The 21276-nt window shown below is 26.3% G+C and overlaps 1 protein-coding gene across 1 annotated transcript; it reads left to right on the forward strand.

Annotated features, from left to right (window-relative positions):
* Positions 1–1809: 1809 nt before the first annotated feature.
* LOC113372587 (alpha-tocopherol transfer protein-like) lies at positions 1810–20114 on the forward strand. The gene is made up of 6 exons (XM_026612945.1): positions 1810–1971; positions 11362–11636; positions 14673–14826; positions 16952–17145; positions 17210–17471; positions 19733–20114. Exons 1-6 carry the CDS (start codon positions 1950–1952, stop codon positions 19771–19773), a joined length of 948 nt encoding a protein of 315 aa, XP_026468730.1. The 5' UTR covers positions 1810–1949; the 3' UTR covers positions 19774–20114.
* The last annotated feature ends 1162 nt before the right edge of the window (positions 20115–21276 follow it).

The following is a 21276-nucleotide window of genomic DNA, read 5'->3' on the forward strand; positions in this document are numbered from 1 at the left end:
GGATTGGGATTTTAATTCAAATTTCGTTAAAATTTCCTTTAAAATTATATTAATACAAAAATTAAATAAATATTGTAAATAAAAATAATATATAATCAAGTATATTTCAAAGTAACTAGCAGCCCATTCGTCGAAATAAAAATGCAATAAAGTATTTAAGACCTTTTATTTATACGTTTTGTTATCAGATGCGTGTCATCATTCAGCAACTACAATATATTTGAAAATTTTTAATAATAATAAAAATCAATATAAAATAATTATAAACATAGAGAAACATTATGCATACCACCTGGACAAAAACACTAAAAGAATCAAGTATATATAAATAATATAATATTAAGCCTTTCCAGACCCCAAACTAATATTATTCTAAACCATTCAGAAAACATTTTTACTCTAATTTACATATTAGCACAAATATAATTATTTTATTACATATATTAGAATATGTATATAAACAACTTAATACATAATATAAAAATTATGCAAAAAAAATTATACATACTCATAACCAGCTCTCTCACTAATAACAGACTTATATGAATTCATTCACAATATAATTCACACTATAAATTACATACATAAATTGTCACATTCACAATATAAATTGTCTTCTAAACAACTTAATACATAATATGAAAATTATGCAAATAAAAGTATACATACTCATACCCAGCTCTCTCACTAATAACAGACTTATATGAATTCATTCACAATATAATTCACACTATAAATTACATACATAAATTGTCACATTCACAATATAAATTGTCTTCTAAGCAACTTAATACATAATATGAAAATTATGCAAATAAAAGTATACATACTCATACCCAGCTCTCTCACTAATAACAGACTTATATGAATTCATTCACAATATAATTCACACTATAAATTACATACATAAATTGTCACATTCACAATATAAATTGTCTTCTAAACAACTTAATACATAATATGAAAATTATGCAAAAGAAATTATACATACTCATACCCAGCTCTCTCACTAATAACAGACTTTTATATGAATTCATTCACAATATAATTCACACTATAAATTACACACATAAATTGTCACATTCACAATATAAATTGTCTTCTAAACAACTTAATACATAATATGAAAATTATGCAAAAGAAATTATACATACTCATACCCAGCTCTTTCACTAATAACAGACTCTTATATGAATTCATTCACAATATAATTCACACTATAAATTACGCACATAAATTGTCACATTTACAATATAAATTGTCTTCTAAACAACTTAATACATAATATGAAAATTATGCAAAAAAATTATACATACTCATATCCAGCGCTCTCACTAATGACAGACTCTTATTATATTTACGAATTTATTACAACAATATTTCTTTTAATTTAAATTGATATAATCATTAATAATATAATCATTTAGTCTTGTTATAATTGTAATTATAATTGTTTTTCTATATATAACAAGCATTTCGATTACAATATGCGTTCAAAAATAATATATCATTATACCACTAATGTGCTGCACCTAACTATACACATAAAAATGTACACCAAAATAATAATTTCCAAAAAAATTTTTTTTTTTCTGAAATATTTTTTTTATCATCTTTTACCCCTACCAGCGCCCGCACTATCACCTGTCCCTCATACAAAACGCGCAAGAGTAGTACGCGCTCACCCACACAAACAAACTTCGTGTATACATATTTCAGGAATTTAAATTTGTATTTGTATTTCCTCGACTTCGACATTTTCGCATTAATAAAATGCCCTATGCACAGACTGTATGACTCAGTATTTAGTAAACAGCAGACGAATAAACATATATTTATACTGGAAATTAAATAGTATTGTACTTAAATTAGTAGTAAAGTATTTTTAGTGTACGTACGTGTGTAGTAAAAGTTTTTGAGAATAAGTGTTTGTGTGAATTTTGGACGAAATGACGAACAACGATAGTATATGTAAGTTGTAAATTATTTTGGGTAGTTGTGTATAATTTTAGTATAACTCGTGTTTTTTTCTAGTATAACTCTTGTAAGTTTCAAACGAGATATCTGGGGTTGACGGTGTTTTTGGGAGATTTGTGCTAAATTAAATTGTCTTTAAGTTTGTTTAATATCATAGGGACCTACAGCAACTCGGTATACTTCAAAATAAGCATTGAATGTCAAATGCATAATGTGAAGGTTCAAATTTGTGTATTTATTTAGTATTGCGTTTGTAATTTGTAAAGTATTGGTTTGGTATTAATATAATGTTAGACAATTTTGTTCAGAATTCAATTGTATTTAATTTTGTCTAATATCATAATGACCTACAGCAACTCGGTATACTTTAAAATCGACATTGAAGTCAAATTCTCAAGTTCAGGGTTCAAATATGTGCATTTTTTTTTGTTTTCTAGATGTAGTATGCAAAGTATTGGTTTGGTGTTAATAGGATATTAGACAAGTTTGGCAAAATTTTCGTTAAGTTTGTCTAATATTATAAAGCCGCACAGCAACTCCTTATACTCTAAAATTAACATTGAAAGCCAAATTCTCAAGTTTTGGGTTCAAATTTGTAATTTTAAGTGCATTTTCTGACCATTGCTTATAGGTCGTAAACTATTGATTTAATTTGAATATAATCTTAGACGATTTTGTTTAAAATTAAATAATATTAAAGTTTGTCTAATATTGTTATGACCTACAGCAACTCGGTATACTTTAAAATCGAAATCAATATCGATTAGTCAAAATCACGAGTGCTCTGTGATTTTGTTTAGTATTTGTGCTGTAATTTTAAAACAATTTTTCTAATGTCTAAAATGTGTACAGCGAATTTATTTATAATTAAATGATCAATAGGTTTGTCTAATATGATAAAACACTACAGCAACTCGGTATACTTTTAAATCGATATCGAATATTAACTGTATAGTTTAATCATAAATTCTCGAATAATGTGTGTTTTAGTTTACTGTTTGTTGTGTAACTTCAAAAATGTTCATGCAATTCCTAAACAGTCTTTGGCAAATCTGTTTATAATTGAATATTGCTTAATTTCGTCTAACATTATAATAACCTACAACAACTAGTTATACCATTAAATCGATATCGAATATTAATCGTATGGTTTAAACATAAATACTCGAATAATGTATGTTTTTGTTTACTGTTTGGTTTGTAACTCCAAAAATATTCATGCAATTCCTAAACAGTCTCCATTTGTTTATAATTAAACAATCTTCCATTTTGTCAAATATTATAATAACCTACAGCAATTCGGTATAATTTAAAATCGCCATTGATATGAAAAATGCTACTAATCGTCAATCAATTATAAACTAGTAATTTAATAACAACAAATGATTCAATAAATATTCTTTTTAATACTTAATTTTTTCGCAAGTTGTGTCTCTAGAACAACTCTATATACTTTAAATATCCTATATACTTTAAAAACTTTGTATATAATTTTAATCATAAATAAATATTCCATGATCGATTTGTCTCGGGAAAACCGATATTTAAAATATGTTTCATTCACAGCTCTAATTGTGGGATTTCTTCGAAAATTTTACACATCACTATTTTAAGAGAACTTCTTGACGTAATAATAAATCTTACTCATATAATGAAATATTATTTGCAGTATGAAATGGTAATTATTAATAATTATATAAGACTAATCAATATTGATATCGATTAAAACCAAAGTAATTATATAAAAAACTAAGTAATAATTTTTATTTTAAATAAAATCTGTTAAATTAAATTAAATTTAAAATAAGTCATAAGTTTCTAAAAAGCCAAAGAGTAATTATATAAAAAGCTAACCAATAATTTTTAATTTAAATAAAATCTGTTAATTAAAATTTAATTTAAAATAAGTTATAAGTTTCTTAAAGCCAAAGTAATTATATAAAAAACCAAGGAATAATTTTTAATTTAAATAAAATCTGTTAAATAAAATCTAATTTAAAATAAGTTACAAGTTTCTAAAAGCCAAAGTAATTATATAAAAGACCAAGTACAAATTTCTAATTTAAATAAAATCTGTAAAATAAAATTTAATTTGAAATAAGTTAAAAGTTTATAAAAGCCAAAGCAATGATATAAAAAGCCAAATAATAATTTTTAATTTACATAAAATCTGTAAAACAAAATCTAATTTAAAATAAGTTATAAGTTTCTAAAAGCCTAAGTAATTATATAAAAAGCCAAGTAATAATTTTTAATTTAAATAAAACCTGATAAATAAAATTTAAAATAAAATAAGCTACAAGTTTCTAAAAGCCAATGTAATTATATGAAAAGCCAAGTAATAATTTTTAATTTGAATAAAATCTGTAAAACAAAATCTAATTTAAAATAAGTTACAAGTTTCTAAAAGCCAAAGAGTAATTATATAAAAAGCCAAGTACAAATTTTTAATTTAAATAAAATCTGTTAAATAAAATTTAATTTGAAATAAGTTATAAGTTTCTAAAAGCCAAAGTAATTATATAAAAGACCAAGTACAAATTTTTAATTTAAATAAAAATTATAAAATAAAATCTAATTTAAAATAAGTTAAAAGTTTATAAAAGCCAAAGCAATTATATAAAAAGCCAAGTAATAATATTTAATTTGAATAAAATCTGGTAAATAAAATTTAATTTAAAATAATTTATGTTTCTTTAAATTTTTGAGTAAACTGAATTGATATAAGATTTGTTTTTTTAATTCTTTGTTTTAAATTAATTTGTTTTATCCTAATCGAGTTTTGAAGTACAAAATCTAAAACAAATATTTTAGGGTTTTTTTACAACTAGAATTCTTTATAATCTAATGAGAATCAAACTTGAAATAAGAAAATAAATTTTAAATATGTACTTAATTTTATTTTCTATATTTAAATATGTATATATATATATATATATATATATATATATATATATGTGTATATATATAATTTCTTTATAAATTTTTCAATGATTCACGAGTAATAAATCTTTAAGGTTATTTTTTTATTATAACCTTGTTTGATTTCAATGCTTCGTTTCATTCACAAAATATATATATATATATATATATATATATATATATACAAATGCATATTTATGTATATATATATGTATATAAAAAATTGTTAAGAAATCTGTTAGTATGAAATGAAAGTTAACTTCATGAAACAATGACCATTGCTTGTTTAAAAATTGATATATAAATATAAAAATAAGAATATATAAATGTATATATATATATATATATATATATATATATATGCTTTGATGACTTAAGTAAAGTGATATCTGTAATAGATATTTCAAATGTGCAAACATTACATAAGAAAATTATATATATATTAGATGACAGTATGATTGATTAATATAATTTCCTTAAAAAGATTAATTTAGATTTCTGACACGAATCTTGTAAGAATTTTAGGAAGTATCAATATAAATCTTATAGGAAAAAGTATAAAAAAATTGCAATATTCTATTTAATATATAAAATAAATATTTTTTTATAAATTGCATTGATTTTTGTTGCATTTTATTTACAGAGTCAAAAAAGCAAAAAATTATCTTCAGACAGTTGTCTTTAAGAAACAATACTCTGGCCTTGACCTCAAAAATAACAAATATATAAATATACATACATACATACATATATATATATATATATATATATATATATATATATATATTTGTATGAATGATTTCCATTTCGCACAATTGTCACGTTTAAAGTATGAGTCACTCGAAACGAATATTAATGTCGGGTCAACAACACTAAATGACGACAGTTTCTGGGTATACCGAGATGTTGTAGAGCATTTTGTTCTTAGTAAAATTTGTTGGAAATTTAATTTTGTACGTTTTACTCAAATACATAATTTATATTAGTCAAATAGTTTTGGAGATATAGACGATATAACCAGCAAGGACACTTGGGTAATCTCTGGATTAATGTGCTATTTTAAGTGCAAAAATAAAGTATACAGGGGTGTTATAACAATGTATAGTGTTAGACGGTATTATATATTATTTAATTTTGTACAAATTTGCCAAATATTTCATTAACTTTAAACCAACTGTTTAGAAGTTACACAAGATCGTAAACAAATGCACAAATATTTTGCAACTTCACTGTCAATATACTTAGATAATACTATACGCCCGACATACGATATATCAAGATATCGTATATATCAAGATTCAATGACAATTTTAAAGTATACCGAATTGCTGTAGAGCATGTTATTGTTAGAAAAACTTTTAGGCTATTGTATCTTAAATATTTGAGTCTTATGCACAATTTATATAAAACTATAAACGATATAAGCAATAGATGCACTTTTTGAGACCTCGTTATTATTATACAGGTTTTAGTTTCCAATTTAAAATATACACAGTTTTTGTAGGGATATATGATATTAAGCAATATTATAGATAATTTAATTTTCTACAAATTTGCTGAATATTTTATTAACATTAAATTGTTAAGAAGTTACAAGAGATATCATAAACAAATGCACAACTGTTAATATAGGTAAAACTTTACATCAGGCATAAACATCTAGATTCAAAATCGATTTTGAAGTACACAGAGTTGCTGTAGGTTATTTCTGTGTTAGAAAACCTTGCAGATAATTTAATTTTGAATATTTAAGTCAGATACATCATTAATATCAAACGAATAGTTTAGCAGTTATAAACAACAATTCCATCAAAAACATTTTTCCAACTGCCGGATTTTAAATATCCAATATCGGTCCAGGATCTTTGGCAAAAATGTTGAACAAAGTCTTAGTTTCTTCCCGAAATTAATAAAATTAATATTTAGAATAAGACAAAAGTTTTTTTCTAATGTTAATATTGACATTTTATTGAAGATTGACTGTCGGTCGTCCAAGGTTTTGTACAAGTTGAACTGGATGTTGTCTTAAGAGGAAAAAACTATTTGGAGTCAATAAAAAGTCAATAATTAATTCATAAAAATGTAAATAGATTTTATCTAACACGACGAAGGTCAGACGACTTTTTTATTATTATTAGTATTAGGAAGAAACGTTGCATAATGGTGAAAAAATATATATATATATATATATATATATATATATATAATTAATCAAGTTTTATTGAGCAAAGTGCATGATATAATTAATTACTTGGGTGCTGTTGTACTTTATTATAAAAATTATATTTATAAATAACTAGAAAAAAATAATAAATGCAAATCATTCAACAAAAGTTACATTATTTGCATTATTAATTAGATAAATTAAATTATAACTAAGTAAATAAATTAGTGTAAATATTTACCATCTAACTTACATGACTACAAGGTATTGGTTTATATTTTTGTCTAATCAAGTATTTTCAATTGCAATTTAAAAGGGGATTCTATAGGGATTTGTAATATTAGACAATATTGAAGATTATTCAGTTTTGTAAAAATTTGCTAAATATTTTTATTATCTATTTTTGAGTATACCAAGTTGCTGTAGGTTATTATGATGTTAGACAATATTAAAGATTATTCAATTTTGCACAAATTTGCCATATATTATACTTAAATTGAATGAAAATTGTCAAAGTTACAAGTGATTTGATAAATACATGTTCAACTCAAGTTATTAACTCAAGCACTAAAAACGAAATTTTTTTGAATTTTCGAGCTCGATTTTTAAGTATATCAAGTTGCTGTAGGGTATTATGATATTAGGCACTTTTAAAGATTATCCAATTTTGTATAAATTTGCCAAATATTTTATTTGAATTCATTAAACAGTATTAAAGTTACAAAAGATATTGTAAATAAATGCAGTAGCAACTGGAATCCAATCAAGCATTGATTTTAATTTTGAGCTCAAATTTCATGTATACCGAGTTGCTGTAGAGCATCATAATATTAGACATATTTACAGATTGCTTTATTTTGGATAAATTTGCCTAATATATTATCTAAATTGAATAAATATTATAAAAGTTACAGGAGATATTATGTATAAATACACTAACAAGCTCCCAACTGAGGCACTATAGAAAGACTTTTTTTACCAAATTTCGAGCTCGATTTTGAAGTATAATGACTTATTTCAGGGCATTAGGATATTAAACAATATTGAAGAATATTCAATTTAGTACAAATTTGCTTAATATTATATTTATATAAAGTATATAGTACTCGAGTTACATCAGATTTACCAAATAAATAAACCGCCAAATTATCAACATTGGCACTACAAAAACTTTTTGTTTTCAATTTTCTAATTGATTTTAAAGCATTCTGAGTTGATTTAGGGTATTATTGTACAAATTTCTCGAATGATTCATTAAATATTGTCTAACGGTTTAAAAGTCACAAAATGTTTGATACTTAAATTCAACGTAACAAAATTTTTTACTATTATTTTTGAAATAAACCGTTGAAAATCTTCATATAGTTTATCTAGAGTCCATATGTCTGATCAACAATGTATTATATTTATTACATATCATCTACAATTTTATGGCACAATTGACACGATGTTTTTTTCACGTGTTCATCGTTTTCTAATTAGAATTTAATGGGCGATTGTGACCGCACGTGTTTCTAACAAGATTCTTATATGAATGCAACAGTGACGAGTATTTTGTCGTCATCGACGGTAATAAAATAAATATAGAAATATTCAAAAAAATATTAAAAAAATAACAATAAATCATAAAATGTAATAAAATAAAAGACTATTTAATTCTTGTCAGTCAGTCATGTCTTCCTATGATTCTTAAGTGATTCCAATAAGATTCCATTAAGTATTCATGTAATGTATCTCACTAGAATTGTGTAATATTGCCTCAGACTCTCAACGAACAAAATTAACATAATTCTTGACCTACTCAATATTGAGAATCGAAAGTGAATAATTGGGAATGATTTTATTGAGACCCTCTGTACTATTAATAGATCAACATTTATATATAGTATCTCCAGTAACTCGAAATACTTGAAAATATTAAATAATTTTTAGCAAAAGAAATTTCTATCAGAATATTATAAATTTTAGACAAAACTTATTTTCTTATTGAGTACCAACAAAATTTGAATGAAGTCAATTTAATTATATATATATATATATATATATATATGTATATGTGCATATATATATATAATTTATAAACTACAAATAAAATCAAAAATTCAAAAAAAAATAATATATACACAAAAAATGTTTTGGTTTATAAGACAAAATTTAATGGGTTTTTGGAAAGCTCTTCAGGACATACTTTTCGCAATATAGTCATAAAATTTCTACACCTAATACTTCAAAATGTCTACTATGATATCAAATTCTTCAAATCTTTTACCAAACAAAAGAAATTTACAATTTTATGGATGAAGTACACTAATAACAAGCATCAAAAAATTATTCATGATGAGAAAAAAATTAATGGGTTTGTGAAAAGCTCTTCAGGACATACCGTTCGCAATATTGTCATACAATTTGCATATCTAATACTTCAAATTGTCTACTATAATATGAAATTTTGAAATCACTTAAATATTTCACCAAACAAAAGAAATTTACAATTTTATGGATAAAGTACACTAATAACAAGCATCAAAAAATTATTCATGAGTCTTAGGTTATTAGAAAAATTTTTATGGGATTTTGGAAAGCTCTTCAGGACGCACCGTTTGCAATATAATAATAAAATTTGCACGTCTAATACTTCAGAATGTCTACTATGACATAAAATTCTAAAATTACTTAAATCTTCTACCAAACAAAAGAAATTTACAATTTTATGGATAAAGTACACTAATAACAAACGTCAAAAAGTTATTCATAAGTCTTGGGTTATTATAAAAAAATCAATGGGTTTTTGGGAAGCTCTTCAGGACGTACCGTTTGCAATATAGTCATTAAATTTGTACACCTAATACTTATAAATGTCTACTATGGCATCAAATTTTAAAATTACTTAAATCTTTTACCAAACAATAGAAAATTACAGTTTTATAGGTGAAGTGCAAATCAAAAATTATTCATAAGTCTTGGGATATTGACAAAATTTAATGGGTTTTTGAAAAGCTCTTCAGGACGTACCGTTTGCAATATAGTCATCAAATTTGCACGTCTAATACTTCAAAATGTCTACTATAACATCAAATTTTAAAATTACTTAAGTTTTTCATACAACAAAAGAAATTCACAAGTTTGTGGATAAAGTACATTAATAACAAGCATCAGAAAATTATTCATGATGAGAAAAAATTTAATGGGTTTTTGAAAAGCTCTTCAGGACGTACCGTTTGCAATATAGTCATGAAATTTGCACATCTAATACTTCAAATTGTCTACTATAATATCAAATTTTAAAATTCTTCAAATCTTTTACCAAACAGAAGAAATTTACAATTTTATGGATAAAAACACTAATAACAAGCATCAAAAATATATTCACGAGTCTTGGGTTATTAGAAAAAATTTAATGGGTTTTTTGAAAGCTCTTCAGGACGTACGGTTTGCAATATAGTCATAAAATTTGCACATCTAATACTTCAAAATGTCTACCATGATATCACATTCTTCAAATATTTACCAAACAAAAGAAATTTACAATTTTATGGATAAGCTACACTAATAACAAGCATCAAAAAATTATTCATGGTGAGAAAAAATTTAATGGGTTTTTGAAAAGCTCTTCAGGACGTACCGTATGTAATATGAACATAAAATTTGCATACGTAATACTTAAAAATGTCTACTGTAACATCAAATTTTAAAATTATTCAAATCTTTCACCAAACACAAAAAATTTACAATTTTATAACAAAAGTACAAAACAAAAAATACTCATGAGTCTTGCGTTAATGACAAAATTTAATGGGTTTTTGGAAAGTTCTTCAGGACGTACCGTTTGTAATATAGTGATAAAATTTGTACACCTAATACTTCAAAATGTCTACTATAACATGAAATTTTAAAATTACTTAAATCTTCTACCCAACTCAAAAATATTACAATTTTATAACAAAAGTACACTTATAATACACATTATTCTTGAGTTAATTTTTATGCAAAAAAATTAAGTTGCAAAAAACATTCCGCAAATTTTATGTAACCTGTCTATTATTATGCTCAATATAAATCTGCGTAATAGTAGAAAAAAGTTGCATTTATAAAATTATAAACAGAAAACAGAAAATTGTCGCGTTAGAAACTAGACTAACCGGATAGGAGGAAATTTATATGACTTGCGTATTCGTATTAGATTCTTATAAGAACGTATGCGGGTCGCTCTTATTTTCTTATTAGATTGCAACAAATCCAGACACCAGTGAAAGAAAAGATATATAAAATTATCTATTATATTATTAATTTTTTTTTAGTTCTTGCCGAGATGATGTCCAATATGACGGAATTGCCCAAGATCAAATTGGGTGACTTTGTTCTCCAATTTGAATTGGATGAGCCAAATGAAAAAGTGGCAGAAATCGCCCGGAAAGAACTCCGGGAAAATCCGGACAGAAAACGAGAAGCCATTGAGGAGCTTAAAGCTCTTTTAAAGGAGGAAAAAGATTTGCATTGTCCTTTGGATAATGAACAATGGCTTGTGAGATTTTTGAGGCCTTGCAAATTTTATCCTGAGAGTGCCAGGGATATGGTAAGGATAAAAGATTTATTTTATTTATTCTAAAATTTGTACAAAAATTTCGTTAATTTCTGATATGTCTAACTTATTTTTTTGGTATGTCGGAAGTTTTTATTTCAATCAAAACTTTTATATAACTGATAACTATTTTATGGTGAACGGATTGAATTACATGACATGTGCATGCTTTTATTAGATATGAAATAATTATAATAATTGATATAAATATATTACGTACATCTGGTTGACATGCAATTACTGTCATTTATATATGTATATATATATATATATATATATATATATATATATATATATATATATAATTGTATTATTATACGGATAAAAATGCACTTTCGATTTAACATGCTTATGAATAATTTATTTTACTCGGTTTTATATGTGAAAAGATCTTAAAGTTTCATAAAATTTTGTATGAACAAAAATTTTTCTAAGTATGACATAACGTAGATAATTTAGTCTAATTTCCTGTAGTTTAAACAAAATTTGATACTTTCTTGGAAAATTTTTCAACATGGACTAAAGTTTAAAAATTCGTATCATGATTACGTAAAACATTTCTGTTCAGCTTTAAGACAATTAAAATCCTAATTTTTTATAAAATGTTATATAAACAAAAATATTTTTAAATACTACATAATTTACATAATTTAATCTAATTTCATGTCGTTTTTACAAAATTCGATACTTTCTCAGAAAATTTGTACCATAACATTTCTGTTTAGCATTAAGTCAATTAAAATCTTGATTTTTTATAAAATTGTATATGAACAAAAATATTTCTAAGTATGACATAATTTATATAATTTAATCTAATTTCAGTTCATTTAAATAAAATTCTATATTTTCTCAGAAAATTTTTCAAAATCGACTAAATTATCAAATCAAATCGACTACAGGTATTTACAAATATTCAATTTGTACTATAATTAGATTTTTAAAAAATTTTATACTAAAAATATTTTAGTTTATTAAATTACTGTATGCATAAATTAGTTTTAGTGAAAGTTTCTATTTAAAATACATATTTATTTATAAAAAACCATTTGACCGTGAACAAAGTTGTCTTTGTCATTGAATTGAAGATTTATTCATCTATTTCTTCCAGATAAAAATAAAATATTCGCATAATTAGATTAATTGAATAAATTTTCCGCAAACGTGAGTTTTAACAATATTTTTTACACTTCCCATATATAAATATATAAATTATTCCATTGCGGTATTTTTTACACAATTTTTACACATTTATAAATGTCAATCTGATATAAAACAGATGAAAAAGGTTAAGATAATTATTATATATTTTATTTGTATAAAATTTATGAGTAAATTATTTCATTTTGTACAAATTTGTCGAATATTTTTCTAACTGTAAATAATAACATACGATATACAGTAAATAAATGCGAATTAGCTTAATTTAATTTTCTACTTTCAAATGTGATTTTAGAGTACTCTGAGTAGATTTATAATACTATGATATTAAAGAATTTAACAGATTATATAATTTCCAACAAATTTGCTAAATATTTTATTATTCTCAATCTAATCGTATAGAAGTTATAGTAAATTCAATAGTTAAATGGACAGATATTTTGAAATCGGTGCAAGATGCAATTTGCGTTTGATTTTAGGCATGTATATGTATGTCAAAATGAAAGTGCATTTATATCAGAAATATATACACTTATATATATACATATTATATATATATATATATATATATATATATATATCTTTGTACTTACGAAACAAGTCTAACTAGAAATATGTACACATAAGTATTACGCAGTCAAAACTAAATGATAAGAAATCCGTTTTTTATTTAAAAAAATTATTAAAGTCTACATAATAAATAACAAATTATATTTTTTTGACAATTTCAGACTATTCTTTAAAATTTTGTAACACCATACTGTTGTACAACAATTTGTTATAATTTAAAATTGCATTTGAAAATGTGTTTAGGAATAACAATAACTTTTAAACTAATATTCCAATATATATGACATATATAGTAAATATTTACGAAATTAAATAAGTTGCAATATTGTCTAACATATTAAGGACCTACAGCTATTCGGTATACTTTAAAATCGCTTTCAATTACTTCTAAAGCTTTTGTGCATTTCTTAAATCTCTTGTAACTTTTAAATTGTTTATGCTATGTCAATGAAATATGCTAAAAATTTGTTCAAAATTGAATTATCTTAAATATTTTCTAATATCATAATGCCCTAAATTTACTAAATATACTCCAAAATCAATTTGATAATACACGTTTAATCTAATCGCACTAAATTTTCATTTATCTTTACAAGGAGACGTAAGTTTTGATCGCAGATCAAAAATTCTGAAGGACATTTATTTATAATATCTTCTGTAACTTTTTATCTGTTTGTTTTATTTAAATGAAATATTTGGCAAAATTGATTTATTTATAACATTGTCTAACATCTCTACAGCAACTCGATATACTTTAAATTTGTAATTGAAACGTTATCATATATTTTAAGGGTATTTTTATTTGTCAAAAATAGACGTTAAATTTTGTTATATATGAAAAATATATTACGTTTTTGATAAATTTGCGTCATAGAAATTTTGAACAATCATTCTGGCGTCACAATTAAAGTTTTTTTAACATTTTTTGTCTTTGTCCGAATAAAATTGTATAATTAAATTATGACGTTGATTTGACACTAAAACCTGTTTTTGTTCGACGATAATATGAGTGAAAAAGTTGATTTTTATTATATATATATATATATATATATATATAATTATTTATTAGACAAATGGCTAGACGAAGGTAATTGATTAAATAATAAAATGTATTTTCGATAGAAAAATACTGAAATATTGAAAATTTTGTTTAGTAGAGTTTAATTCAGTTTTATTAGTAAGTTCAAGCAATAGTTGTTTTTTTGTTTATAGAACTACCGGTTTAAAGTAATAAAATTTTCTACCTATTCTTCATATTAAATTTGACTTCTATTATTTTTTACTATTTTTATATTTTTTCAGATTAAAAGATACTACAGTTTTAAAGTAAAACATGCCAACGTCTACGATGGACTAATTCCAAGTGGTGAAAAAAATGTTTTCCAACAAAATATTCTGACAGTTTTTCCAAATAGAGATCAATTGGGAAGAAGGATATTGCTTTTGGAACTTGGAAGTAAGTAGAAGAAAAATCATCAAAATGAAAATTAACAGATTTACTAGATTTTTTTTTAAAGTTTTGTGTTTGGTTTGAAGTATGATGATAATCTTATATTTTTGAAGGATTTTGTGTGGACAAAAATATTTTTAAGTATAACAAAATTTAGATCATTTTATCTAATATTACGTCGTGTTAACAAAATTTAATACTTTTTAATAAAATTTTTATAATAATTAATTATTAAGGCGCACTCCATATGCAAATTTGCTCACTTGTCTTTATCTTTAGAACGGGCTAGGGTATGATGTTCTAGTGTTGCAGACATATAAAGCTGCACCCAATCAACATCCTACAACAATCCCAAATCGATATCTTCATTGCTTCCTGAGATATTCTACGGAGCAATCGAATTGAGGCGCACTCCATATGCAAATTTGCTCACTTGTCTTTATCTTTAGAACGGGCTAGGGTATGATGTTCTAGTGTTGCAGGCATCTTAATATGCACGCAATCAACATCCTACAACAATCCCAAATCGATATCTTCATTGCTTCTCGAGATATCCTACGGAGCAATTGCAATTTGGCGCACTTCATATGCAATTTGCTCACTTGTCTTTATCTTTAGAACGGGCTAGGGTATGATGTTCTAGTGTTGCAGGCATCTTAATATGCACGCAATCAACATCCTACAACAATCCCAAATCGATATCTTCATTGCTTCCTGAGATATTCTACGGAGCAATCGAACTGAGGCGCACTCCATATGCAAATTTGCTCACTTGTCTTTATCTTTAGAACGGGCTAGGGTATGATGTTCTAGTGTTGCAGACATATAAAGCTGCACCCAATCAACATCCTACAACAATCCCAAATCGATATCTTCATTGCTTCTCGAGATATTCTACGGAGCAATCGAATTGAGGCGCACTCCATATGCAAATTTGCTCACTTGTCTTTATCTTTAGAACGGGCTAGGGTAAGATGTTCTAGTGTTGCAGGCATCTTAATATGCACGCAATCAACATCCTACAACAATCCCAAATCGATATCTTCATTGCTTCTCGAGATATTCTACGGAGCAATCGAATTGAGGCGCACTCCATATGCAAATTTGCTCACTTGTCTTTATCTTTAGAACGGGCTAGGGTATGATGTTCTAGTGTTGCAGGCATCTTAATATGCACGCAATCAACATCCTACAACAATCCCAAATCGATATCTTCATTTCTTCTCGAGATATTCTACGGAGCAATTGCAATTGAGGCGCACTTTGTATGCAAATTGCTCACTTGTCTTTATCTTTAGAACGGGCTAGGGTAAGATGTTCTAGTGTTGCAGGCATCTTAATATGCACGCAATCAACATCCTACAACAATCCCAAATCGATATCTTCATTGCTTCTCGAGATATTCTACGGAGCATTCGAATTGAGGCGCACTCCATATGCAAATTTGCTCACTTGTCTTTATCTTTAGAACGGGCTAGGGTAAGATGTTCTAGTGTTGCAGGCATCTTAATATGCACGCAATCAACATCCTACAACAATCCCAAATCGATATCTTCAATGCTTCTCGAGATATTCTACGGAGCAATCGAATTGAGGCGCACTCCATATGCAAATTTGCTCACTTGTCTTTATCTTTAGAACGGGCTAGGGTATGATGTTCTAGTGTTGCAGACATATAAAGCTGCACCCAATCAACATCCTACAACAATCCCAAATCGATATCTTCATTGCTTCTCGAGATATCCTACGGAGCAATTGCAATTTGGCGCACTTCATATGCAATTTGCTCACTTGTCTTTATCTTTAGAACGGGCTAGGGTATGATGTTCTAGTGTTGCAGGCATCTTAATATGCACGCAATCAACATCCTACAACAATCCCAAATCGATATCTTCACCAAAAACGCAAAACAAATTATTGCTTCACCATGATCTTCCACCATTTTATATCATCTTCAGGAACAAAATTAGTCTTGTCCAGTAAATTTTAAAAACATTTTAGAAACAACCTTCAAAACAATACTGCCATCACAATTTTTATTCAAATTTTATATCTAATCTAATAGTTCTACATCCAAAAACAAGTTCTTGCTCCATTATGATTTACCCAAATAATTTTGATTTTTTTTTAGAAAAATGGAAGCACAACAAATGCAACTTAGATGAAGTTTTCAAAGGTGCAGTCATGTTTCTAGAAGCTGCAATGTTGGAACCAGAAACCCAAATTTGTGGAGCAGTCGTCATCTTCGACATGGACGGTTTGTCGATGCAACAAGTCTGGCAATTCACACCACCATTCGCTAAAAGGATAGTTGACTGGTTACAGGTAAATAGACCAAAATTAACCCTTTTTGAGTCATCATGGTTATATCGTTTGTCTTTTTCCCTAGGATTCAGTCCCCCTTCGTATCAAGAGCATCCACATAGTGAACCAGCCCTACATCTTCAACATGGTCTTCCAGCTCTTCAAACCCTTCTTAAGGGACAAATTGAAGTCCAGGATTATTTTCCATGGTACTGATCGCAAATCTTTGCACCAGCACATTAGTGCCAAATGTCTACCAGATTGTTATGGTGGTCATTTGGATATACCAAGAGTTCGAGGAGAGGAATGGTATGAGCTGCTGGTTATGTGTGATCCTGAATTCAAAGGTAAGAGAAGAAAAATCACTTTTTATCATGCAATCATCATTTTCAAAAATTAAATTGATCATGAAGCAAATTTGTTGACCAAAGAACAAATTTCTCCAGCAGGAAAGTTTCTGTTTGGATCTAGGAATATTTAAGAAACTTCGTTTATTGATCTTAATTTCTGGTTAAAAAGTGATGACTAGTTAAATTTTTGGTAAATATTGTATGAAGAAAGATATTTCTAGGTACAACAAAATTCCTTAAATATTCCTTTTTGTACCTAGGTACTTTTTCTATTTTTGTCTTGGTGCAATTGGTAAAAATTTATATAAATAACTGATGTCTTTGTCTTGGTGCCATTGGTAAAATTTATATATTCAGTGAATTTATTTTACATATTGACTAGCAAGAAAGTTTTTGTTTGGATCAATTGATGAAGTTGAGTCTAAATTCAGGAATAATTAAGGAGTTGACTCAATTGATAGCAATTGCTGGTCTAAAATTGGTGTCAAAACTAATAATTTGTCTTGGTGACTTGAGTGAAATTTATATATCTGGTTGCCTAATTTTACATTTTGACCAGCAAAAAAGCTTTTCTTAAGGTCAACGTTTAAAGTCTTGTCTAAATTTAGGAATATTGTAGAAATTCAGTTAGCTGATAGAAAATTCTGATTAAAACATGATGACTAATCTGATCTTTTGTTTTGGTGGCATGGGTACAGTTTATATTTTTAGTAGGTTTACTCTATATTTTGACCAGCAAGAAAGTTTTTGTTTGAATCAATCGTTGAAATAATATCTAAATTTAAGAATTCTCATGAAATTTGGTTGGTTGATAGCAATTTCTGGTTTAAAATTGATGGTAAAACTGATGTGTTGCCTTGGTGGCATTGGTGCAGTTTATATATTTGATTAAATTATTTGGCAAATTTGACCAGCAAGAAAGTTTTTGTTATGGTCAATATATAAAGACACGTCTAGATTTTGCAATACTCAAGGAGTTGACTCAATTGATAGCAGTTTATGGTTTAAAACTGATGACTAAACTAATATATTCTCTAGGAGATATCGGACATATTTACTTATTTAGTTGTATAATTTTACAATTTGACCAGCAAAAATGTTTTTCTTGCTATCAACATTTAAAGTCATGTCTAAATTTAGGAATATTCGAAAAAATCAGTTAGCTGATAACAGTTTCAGGTTTAAAATTGATGACTAAACTGATTTCTCTTAAAGATATTGGAAAAATTTATTTATTCAATTGCATAACTTTGCAAGTTGACCACTAACATAGTAGTTGTTTGGATCCACATTTGAAGTAATGTCCGCAATTTAGGAATATCTAAAAATCACAATTCATTGATCCTAATTTCTAGTTTAAAAATGATGGTAAAACTAACCATTTATCTTGATGGCATTGGTAATACTTATAAATCTAGTTGAATTATATAACAATTAGTTCAGCAACTACTTCTTTCGTGGGATCAACATTTAAAGTCATGTCCAAAATTTAGAATTAATTAAAAAGCTCACTAACATTTAGTCCAAATTCAGTGAATATTAGCACAGTTAGACCAAAAACCTAAATCTTAGACTATTGTTCAAAAAACTACTTGGTCCAGCAAAAAGTTTTCTGCTAAAATGATGCCTAAATTTGGAAATATTTGCACAAATAAAGAAATTAATGACAATTTAATTAGATCAGTTGGTCAAATTGTCAACAAACTTAAACAAAATCTTACTGATCTTGATTGTATAGAATTATTAGAATTAAGGTTAGAATTAATGCTGGCCAAGATCTTTGTATTACATAAACCGATTCTATCCAAATTGTGATGTGATTGTGTACACTTTGCATCAAAGAATTAATCCACCAATAGTTGACACTTAGGAATCCATAAAAATATCCAAGTGCATCTCAAAACCTACATCATATTGACCAGAAAGTTGAAAATTTAGCAAAACTGAGTAGCAAGATTTATAAGCAAATGTTGGCCAACAAAAATTAAAAGCAGGATCATCTAACAATAGCACTCATCATCTAATAATCTACATAATAATTCACCATACTAACGAAATCTATCAGCACCATCATCTAATCTATTACCAACCACTTTTGGTAATTGGAGATTTAGCAAAACTTGGTATCAAAATTGACAAACAAATGTTGGTCATTAATAGGATTATCTATCAATTGCACTCATCATCTAATACTCATTTACCATCACCATCAAATAAGGATATTTACCACAAATTTACCACTTTTTGTGTGATTTCAGCAATCAACTCCTACGGATACAATAAGAAGATCACAAAATGAATCTCGTGAAACTTGCAGGAGGTGTGGTAATTAATTAGACAAAAATTAGTTTGTAAGGATAATTAGAAGTAAAACTTCTGGAGGCATCAATCAAGAACACAAATACTCTGTTGTAAACATCACTAGATGTGAAACTCGTTGCCTTAACTTGCCTTTTGATTATTTTGATAAGAAACTTCTGAGCATCACCAAAAATCGACATCACTTAGAAAAATGCAAATTTTTTGGAAACTTTTGGTTTTAGCACTATATAATGTTCTGGAGATAAAATTTTGAACATTTCGTTTATACACAGTTTTTGTGTATCACTTACCATTTTGGTGCTTTTTCCCAAAACGTAGAACACCAGTAAAATTTTTGCCATATCGTTTTTAGAGAAATGTACTTATATCTTCTAAAGTTTAGAATCTAAACCCTTGATTTGATCACAAAACTGTGTTCCATGATCATATAGCTCACAAAATTCTGGACAAACTTGTGATACATCACTTTTATGTAAATATTAACATTTGCATAAATTTTTGCATAAACTTTGCAAAATCCGGAATTCTTGTATATGAATATTTTGAATCGTTTACAACTTTGAGGACAATTTTTGGTAAAACTAATTATATTTCCTAAACCACTGGATTTATCGCAAAACTGAATTCTGGGTTTTTTAGCTAATACTATTAGAAACAAAAGTTTCTCATAATATTTTTGTGTAACATTCATAATTTGCTAGATTTTTGCCAAATTATTAATTTATAAATATTAGTTGCCGAAATTATACATTCTTACCTTATACCTTAAATCGCGTACTGTTTTTGGGTCAATTTTTGATAAAAAAATTAATACCTGATAAATGGTTTGTTTTGGCACAAAACTGTGTTCTGGAGATTTTTAGCTAATACTATCAGGAACAAAAGCTTCTTACAATATACTTATGTAACATTCACCATTTGTTAGATTTTTGTCAAAAATCAGACATCTTGCATATATACTTATATACTGTAAGGACAATTTTTGATAAAAGTGTTAATATCTGTATAACGGTTTGTTTTACCACAAAACTGTATTTCACAGTTGTATAGCTAATAAAATTTGGAATAAAAGCTTCTGATACTATTTTTTGGTAAAATTGTCCGTTTGCTAGATTTTTGCAGAAAAAGTTGCCGAAAGTATACATTCTTACCTTATACCTTAAAACGCGTACAACTTTTGGGACTATTTTTGATAAAAATTAAAATATTTTCTAAACAGTTAGCTTTAGCACAAAACTGAGTTTTACAGTTTTATAGCTTATAAGATTTTGAACCAAAGCTGTAAATATACTTTTCATGCAAAGTACAAAACTTTAGTAGTTGCATCACATTAGAGACAAATTTTAAGAAAATTTATAAAATCTTTTAAATCCTTTAGCTAAAACTATAATTTACAGTTTTATAGCTTATAAAATTTTAAACACAACCTGCATACATCACTATAGTCTAAAACTACAAGTTTTCACAAATTTTTGCAAAA

This window comes from Ctenocephalides felis, unplaced genomic scaffold (genome assembly GCF_003426905.1).
Source record: "Ctenocephalides felis isolate EL2017-DRISC unplaced genomic scaffold, ASM342690v1 CF-g0.4_SCAFFOLD_01604, whole genome shotgun sequence".
Taxonomy (NCBI): domain Eukaryota; kingdom Metazoa; phylum Arthropoda; class Insecta; order Siphonaptera; family Pulicidae; genus Ctenocephalides; species Ctenocephalides felis.

Excerpts from the sequence above, each read along its gene's own strand:
- LOC113372587 (XM_026612945.1), top strand. The coding sequence starts at position 1,950 with ATGACGAACAACGATAGTATAT. Across the intron at positions 14,827-16,951 it reads ATTGCTTTTGGAACTTGGAA|AAAAATGGAAGCACAACAAA; the intron begins GTAAGTAGAAGA and ends ATTTTTTTTTAG. Across the intron at positions 17,472-19,732 it reads GTGTGATCCTGAATTCAAAG|CAATCAACTCCTACGGATAC; the intron begins GTAAGAGAAGAA and ends GTGTGATTTCAG.